Source organism: Apodemus sylvaticus, chromosome 11 (genome assembly GCF_947179515.1).
Source record: "Apodemus sylvaticus chromosome 11, mApoSyl1.1, whole genome shotgun sequence".
Taxonomy (NCBI): domain Eukaryota; kingdom Metazoa; phylum Chordata; class Mammalia; order Rodentia; family Muridae; genus Apodemus; species Apodemus sylvaticus.
Window position 1 is genome coordinate 74327433 of NC_067482.1, and position 7583 is coordinate 74335015.

The following is a 7583-nucleotide window of genomic DNA, read 5'->3' on the forward strand; positions in this document are numbered from 1 at the left end:
CCTGGTGTGGGGGCAGGCGTCACTGTGCTGTCCAGCCGCAAGACTGGCAAAGTTAATGACCTTTACTCCACCTGAGCCAGTGGAGCTGGAGGCTTGATCTGGGGCCTTCCTCTGCACAGAGGCCACACTTCTCCCATCTAACTGCAGACTTTCTCCAGCCTGTCCAGGCAGCAGCGGGGGCCCGGACACGGGTGCTTTACCTCTGCTGCTCCCAGTTCTGCCCCAACTGCCCAAGGCTCCAGGGAAATGACCCATCCTGGGGTTGGACCTTTCTTCTGGCCTTGAAAAGCCCCATAGCACAGACCCCTGCCTTGGGAGTCTTCCAAGCCCTGCTACCCCGCGACCCTATGTGGATGTTCCTCTGACAGTCACCACTATGGTGAGCAGGGCAGGGGCTGCAGGGCGATATAAACCGCCCCTCTGAGTCACAGGCTGTCCTGTTCTTTACCTGCCCATTGTTCCCTCTCAGACACTTCTCGAGTTGACCTAGATGCTACCTACCACCTTTGACCTAGTAGGGAGGTCCCTGTTATGATTCAAAGATGACTCCCAGGGCCCGCATAGCACAGTTGGACCCTCCCGGGGCGGGCTGCAGAAAGGGTCACAGCCATGCCTTTTACTGGGTCTGGTTGACAAACGGTGAAGGACAGAGCTGTTGACCATCCTGTTCTGTGTTAGTATGAGGCTGGCCTTAAAGGGCTATGGGGCTTTCGCCTATGTAAGCTCGTTCTGATGCGGCCAGGCCCGTGTACCTGTGGAGGAAGCCCGGCCGGCCGGGCGGGGGAGTCTTTGGTCCTTTCTGTGGCTGGGATCGCGGAGAGGCCTGTTCCATTGCTCCAACATGGCAGATTTAGATAAGAAGAGACAGCCCATGATTTTAAAGCTTTATTATAGAAAAGTAGGGGGAAAGAAAAGAGATAGAAAAGTAAAGAGGGAAAGAAGACGTTAGAACCGGCCATGGCCATGTGGAAAGAGGATGGGGAGAGGGGGAAGGGGAGAGGGAGGGGTGGGGAAGAGACAAGGGAGAGAGTAAGAGAAAAGAGAAGAAGAGCCTGGGCAAGAGAGCAAGGAAGGGAGGTCACGCGGCCCCTTCTATAGCGGGCCCTACTTGGCTGTTGCCAGGTAACTGTGGGGCGGGGCAAACCTGGCTGTAGCCAGGTGACTGTGGGGGGTGGAGTCCAGCCAGAACACTAAGGGCCTGGCATATGACTGTTGGCCACAGGGTTATGTCCAACATACCTAGAGCAGTTGTCTTTGGCTAAAAAGAGCCAAAAAGGACCTGAAAGGAAGGAAGGCCCACACCAGCCCCGTGACAGAGCTGGAGACGGCCATTTGTTCAATCATCAAAGTCTTCAACTGGTATGCGATCATCAAGGGCAGCGATTGGAGGCTGGGGGTTGGGGGGGTGGAGACACTAATACAGAGGGAGCTCCCAGGTCTCCTGAAGCTAAGGTCAAGCAGGTGGTAAGATGACACTGTGGTAGTAGAAAGGACAAAGGTCGAATCCATCAGCTGTTACCCGTAGTGCCAGGAGGAGGGGGGAACACAGCCTGAAAGATGTGAGCACAGTCAAAGAATGGCCCAATGGTCCGAGCCCTGTAGAGGGAACACTGGAGTATTTGAGGCCAGAGGGCATGCTCAGAGGGAGGCCAGGAACAAGGCGTTTGTCATCACGAGCCTTTCCATGTGTCTGAGCTAGGGTTTTACTGCTGTGAAGAGACACCATGACCAAGTCAAGTCATAAACGACAACATTTAATTGGAGCTGGCTTACAGGTTCAGAGGATCAATCCATTATCATCAAGGTGGGAACATGGCAGCATCCAGGCAGGCATGGTGCAGGAGAAGCTGAGAGTTGTACATCTTCAACTGAAGGTTGCTAGGAAAAGAGTAGCTTCCAGACAGCTAAGATGAGGGTCCTAAGCCCACGCCCACAGTGACACACCTACTCCATAAGACCCCACCTCCTAATAGTCCCGCCCCCTGGGCCAAACATATACAAACCATCACACCATGTAAGAACAGGAGGGTGGGATTACAGCCTACAGCAGAGTGGGATCCAGGCCAATCCTGGGGTTGTCTGCTAGACCCCCAGAACTTTCTGGCCCCAAGACTTCAGCCTTGTAAAGTGCATCTCCTTCCATCCCAGGTCCCCTGTGACCTGGTATAGTGGAACTAACAAGAATAAGGACAAGGGAAGTCTATTCCTGGCTGTTCTACCCACCCCTAACCAGCAGCCTCCCTTGAGCTCAATGCTCAGGCAGGACCCTAGAGCCAGGAGCCTCCCAAGAGGCCCGGGGCTTCTGCTCTGGGTGGCCCATGGCAGATCTCAGCAGAGCCTCCCTCCCTCCAGCCTCCTCTCTTTGATCTTCCCTACCCACCATCCTCGCCTTCTCATTCCCCAGCCAGCACACAGCCCTTCTGCCATCTAAGGGGTCCTCACGGATGGACGGATGGACGGGTGGATGTTGGCAGCTGAAGAAAGTCAGAGCAGTCAGGCTCAAGTGTCACCCACACCCCAGAACATCATGTTTCTGTCCTAGGCAGACATGCAACGATGACACATTTTTACAATAAAATCCATCTGTTTTGTTTTATTACAAATGTGTTTGTCAATGACAGGAAAATGCAGAAGCCTGGAGAAAAAAAAAATGAGCCATTTTAAATACTGACTCTTTTTTTCCTCTTCTTTTCTTTCTTCCAAACAAACATGGTTGTGAGCAAAATTCTGACTAATGTGAAAGTTACTATTGTTTGGGGCTTAATATAATAATGTGAATTCTCTAAGTCTGGGCCTTTCTGAGGACAGGCACCACATCATTGACTTGTGATGTTCTGGTGATCATCAAAGTTTGAGAAACTAATCTTCAGGGATTGTGTATATGTGTGTTGTGTATAACACGTGTGTGCACATGTGTATGTACATGGGTGCACATACCTGTGGAGGTCAGAGGTCAACCTTAGGCATACCTCTTCAGGAGCTCCTACCTTCTGTTTTTTGAAAAGTGTTTCTTTATTTCTATTCTTTGATAATACCATACACATATTTTCATTTGTGCCCATATTCCCTTCTCACTGCCACCGAACCCCTCTTCCAACAAGTCCTGCTTCCAGGTCTTTTCTGGATTTATGTGTGACCCCACGAGTAGGATTGTTTGCACAATTCTCTGCGGGAGGTTATTTCCTGGAAATGAGCCACTTCCAGTGGCTACGTTGAAGGAATGGTCTCCCTGCCCCCAGCACTGTCGACTGCCCGTAGTGCCTTAGCTAGAGCTGGGCCTCAGGATCCCCTCTCCTGTCCGTGATGGAATACCAATGGGCCTCACCTTGTGCAGGTCTTACACAAGAAGGCGCGGCCCCTGTAAGTTCACAAGTGTAACGACCACGCCAGCTTTTAACAGCACCCTTTCCTCCCATCCTCTGGCTCTCACCTGCTCTTGGGTGATAGTCCTTGAACTTTTGAGGAGGTGGTGTGGTGTGTCCCAATAAGACTGAGCACCCAACAGTCACTTGCCTTCAACAAGTCGGCCAGCTGTGTGTCTCAGCATTGACCTTTGCCACTAGACAGACGCTTCTCTGACCAAGGCTTAGGGTAGCACTCATCAGCTTGAAGGTCCTCGGGACTCCCTGTCTCATCATTGAAGCCGTCGTCATTGTCGTCGTTGTTGTTGTCGTTGTCGTTTTAAGGATAAGTTCATTGACCGGGAACTCACCAATTAGGCCTGGCTGTCCACAAGGACCCTCGATCTTCATGTCCCTGGTGCTGGATAACAAGCATCTTCAGCTTTTTATGTGGGTTCTGGGAATCAAATCCAGACCCTGCAGCCAGCACTTTATGATCTGAGCCAGATCCTCAGCCCCGGTGCAGGTATTCTGATATGCGTGGGAAGTCTAGGTAGACGGGTGTGTCCCTCTACTCTCTGAGTGTTGAATTTGCAGCCTTCCCTTACTTTGCCATTCCAACCTGCTATAATTAACACCCACTTTCTCATGCACAGCCATGGCTTAGTGGGTGGTCTGGACTCACTTTCTGAAAAAGCCATAGGAACACAAAACGTTCCAGACCTCAGCTGAACTACTAGTCCCCTGATGCTAACGCTCAGATCTGTCCCCTGTTCACATCTCAGGAAGGATGGTGTATCAACCCTAACTGACACATGATCAGGCTTTCAGAGCCTGCACCAGGCTTGTCCTCTCCCAAAAAGACCTGGGACCTTAGCAGGGTGCTGGAGCAGAAAACAGAGCTTCTGAGAAGGTTCCTTGGGACTGATGGTCTGTCAGCCTTTACCACTAATAGATGTAAGCGAGGCAGCCCCCTGGTCTTATAGTTAGTTGTGAAGCCTGCAGACTTGTGGAAAACAGATCCTCCAGTTGGAAGTGCAGTAGAGGGGCTGAGGAGATGGCTCAGGAGGTAAAGAGCATGTGGAGCTGAGGTCCCCAGCACCTACATAAAAGCCCCGTGTCCCCAAGGGCTTGGGACATGTTAAGTCCTCACAGTTAAGACTAGTTGATGCCCTGTCACTCCATCCAAAGCATCTCATGGCCTGTATACAGCAGTGTGTCTTTGTGTGGCCGAGATGTGGCTGACTACCACGTGACTCACTCGTGGGTGCCTTTCCCCTCCCCTCTGACCATGAGGCTGGGGCTGACTGAGACCCGAGTCCTGCTCTGCGTCCCTGTTGCTGACTCTGCCCTCCCTCCTCTAGCTGGAGATGACACAGAAGGTCTGAACAAACTGCTTAAGGAACTAGATGCTAACAGAGATGCCCAGGTGGATTTCAGTGAGTTCATGGTGTTTGTGGCTGTGCTCACCTCTGCCTGTCACTGTCAGTCAGTTCCTGAGGGAAGATGTCAAATGATTCAGAAAGATGATGTCTGGGAGGCAGGAATCCTGACAGAGTCCCCAGGAGGCCCTGGCAGTGAATCTCTAGCTTCTAGAAAGTACTTGCTAGTAGTTACTTCCTTGGGCTGAGCTGGCTGGTGTCCCTCTGGCTAATAAATGCTTACGGAATTCTCATTGGCTTGGAGAATCCAAATGTTTCCTTTAAGCCTTGAGGTCTTTGCCCAACAAAGGGACATCTCACTGGAAGGACCCAGCAGACCATCTGCATCATAATCACATACTTCTGAACACATGGTTCTGACACACAACCCAAGCTCTGCATTTATTAAAATTGTTAGTCGTTCAGTGCTGGGCCAACGGCCACTTGAAATGTTTGAAACTGATGCTGCTTATAACTGATTTTGAGAAGGGCTAGGTGCACCCGGTGGCAGACCGAGAGACAGCATGTTACAAGGGGGGAAGGGCTGGGTGATAACAGCCGACAGCCCACTGATCTCACTCAGGTCAGTGTCCTGACCCGGTCTTTGGAAAGCAGACAGTGGCCAGGGTCACAGAGGAGAAACTGGTGACTTTGGTTTCAGGGTTTTCCCCATCCTCTGAGCAGTCAGCATTGAAACCTAAGCATTCTGAAGAAACCCTGAACTTCAAGAGGGCAGCCCCACGCTAGGGAGGAGATGCAGACATATCCAGAAAGGGGATAGCCTGAGGGTTGGGTGCGTACATCTCAAGGGGGAAAGCACGTGATGTCAACATGGCAATGCTGGACCTAAAGGATGCACCAGAGCAGAGCAGAGACTGGTTTTTCTTTTCTTGTGCTGCTTAACAAGTCAATGGCCATGCTGCTGGTGACAATCTCTCAGCCTGATTTTAGGAGGAGGTGAACCCTCAGAACCTGCTACCAGTGTCAGGCCCCCCCTTCACTGTGGAGCCTCACTCAGGCCTGAGGTGAGGACACCTCCCCTGGCTCCCCCAGACTCTGCCCTCATCCTGGGTATGGGGTTCAGCAATTGATGCAGAGAGGCAGGCCACACAAAGGTTGCATGGGTATTGTGGCAGCTGCAGGAGGCTTCAGCCCAACCCGGCTCTTGGAGAAGTCTGTTACAGGAGGGAGACTGTATCTTGGCAAATGAGGAGAGGCTGGTTAGATGGCTTAGAGAGCAAATGCACGTGGTACCAAGCTTGAGGTCCTGAGTTAGATTCCCGGAACCCACATGATATAGAGAGAACTAATTAGGCAAGTTGTCTTCTGACCTCTACACTTGTCCCTTGATGTACAAAGAAATACATACATATATACATACAACACACATAATACACACACAGAAATAAATAAATATGCAATTAAAAATTTAAAAATCAGAGGGAAAGCTATAGAGGAAGACACCTAATGATAATTTCTGTCCTCCACACATATGTTCAAATGTACACATATTTACATATAGGTACACACCTGCGCTACACACACACACACACACACACACACACTTTGTGCCTTATTGGTACTTGATTGTCCTGAGTATTTAGCACTAACTATGTGCCACCCACACACTGGTCTAAGTTCTGGGAATTCAGCAGTAACCAAGTCTCTCCCCAGAGGCTGATAAGAAAAGCTAGATGTTTGTTTGTTTTTTAAATCACATTTTAAGTATTAGTAAGAAAACTAGATGGGGCTGGAGAGATGGCTCAGCAGTTAAGAGCTCTGTCTGAGCTGGGTGTTGGTGGCACACGCCTGTAATCCCAGCACTCTGGGAGGCAGAGGCAGGTGGATTTCTGAGTTCGAGGCCAGCCTGGTCTACAAAGTGAGTTCCAGGACAGCCAGGGCTACACAGAGAAATCCTGCCTCGAAAAATACCAAAAACAAGAACAAACAAAACAAAACAAAAACAAAACAAAACAAAAAAAGAGCTCTGTCTGCTCTTCCAGAAGTCCTGAGTTCAAATCCCAGCAACCACATGGTGGCTCTCAATCATCTATAGTGTGATCTGATGCCCTCTTCTGGCATGCAGGTGTACATGCAGATATAGCAATCATTTACATTGAATAGATGAATGAATGAATGAATCTTTAGTAAAAAAAAAAAAAAGAATAGAGAAGAGAAGATGGCTGTGCTATTGGATTACACTGGAACGGGAAGATTTGGGCAGATTTGAAAACTGGTGTGGCAAGTCACATGATCAGCAGGCTCTGAAGGTTTCCAGAAAAAAAACCAACTCAATGATCAGGCCAGTCATGGTCAGCCAGTGCAGCTGAAGGCAGTGGAATCTGATGAGTCTTTTGGAAGACAGCGAGAAATCTGAGATTTCAGAAAAAGGGGAGTTGGGAATGACAGATACCTACAGGACACACTAATGGCTCCTAGAGTTGCTGACAAAACCATGACAGTGTCAAGATGACGTGGCAGTTGCTTAGATTCTACTGATATGATCACTTAAGAAATGAAGATGACAGGGCTGGAGAGATGGCTCAGCTGTTAAGAGCACTGACTGCTCTTCCGAAGGTCCTGAGTTCAAATCCCAGCAACCATTTGGTGGCTTACAACCATCTGTAATAGGATCTGATGCCCTCTTCTGGTGTGTCTGAAGACAGCTACAGTGTACTTACATATAATAAATAAATCTTTGGGCCGGAGCGAGCAGAGGTCCTGAGTTCAATTTCCAGAAACCACATGATGGTTCACAACCATCTGTACAGCTACAGTATACTTATATACATAAAATAAATAAAAAGTAGGTTTAAAAAAA

At 49.6% G+C, this 7583-nt stretch overlaps 1 protein-coding gene across 1 annotated transcript; it reads left to right on the forward strand.

The window, feature by feature from the left end:
* The first annotated feature begins 679 nt into the window (after window positions 1-679).
* On the forward strand, window positions 680-5853 carry S100p (S100 calcium binding protein P). The gene is made up of 5 exons (XM_052199705.1): window positions 680-718; window positions 1244-1452; window positions 1488-1498; window positions 4721-4825; window positions 5816-5853. Exons 1-5 carry the CDS (start codon window positions 680-682, stop codon window positions 5851-5853), a joined length of 402 nt encoding a protein of 133 aa, XP_052055665.1.
* The last annotated feature ends 1730 nt before the right edge of the window (window positions 5854-7583 follow it).

What these genes read in the sequence shown, in the direction of transcription:
- S100p (XM_052199705.1), top strand. Translation starts at nt 680, where the DNA reads ATGAGGCTGGCCTTAAAGGGCTATGGGGCTTTCGCCTAT. An exon ending in GCTATGGGGCTTTCGCCTAT is followed by an intron (nt 719 to 1,243) that starts GTAAGCTCGTTC and finishes CAACATACCTAG; the next exon opens with AGCAGTTGTCTTTGGCTAAA. An exon ending in GCTCACCTCTGCCTGTCACT is followed by an intron (nt 4,826 to 5,815) that starts GTCAGTCAGTTC and finishes TGGCTCCCCCAG; the next exon opens with ACTCTGCCCTCATCCTGGGT.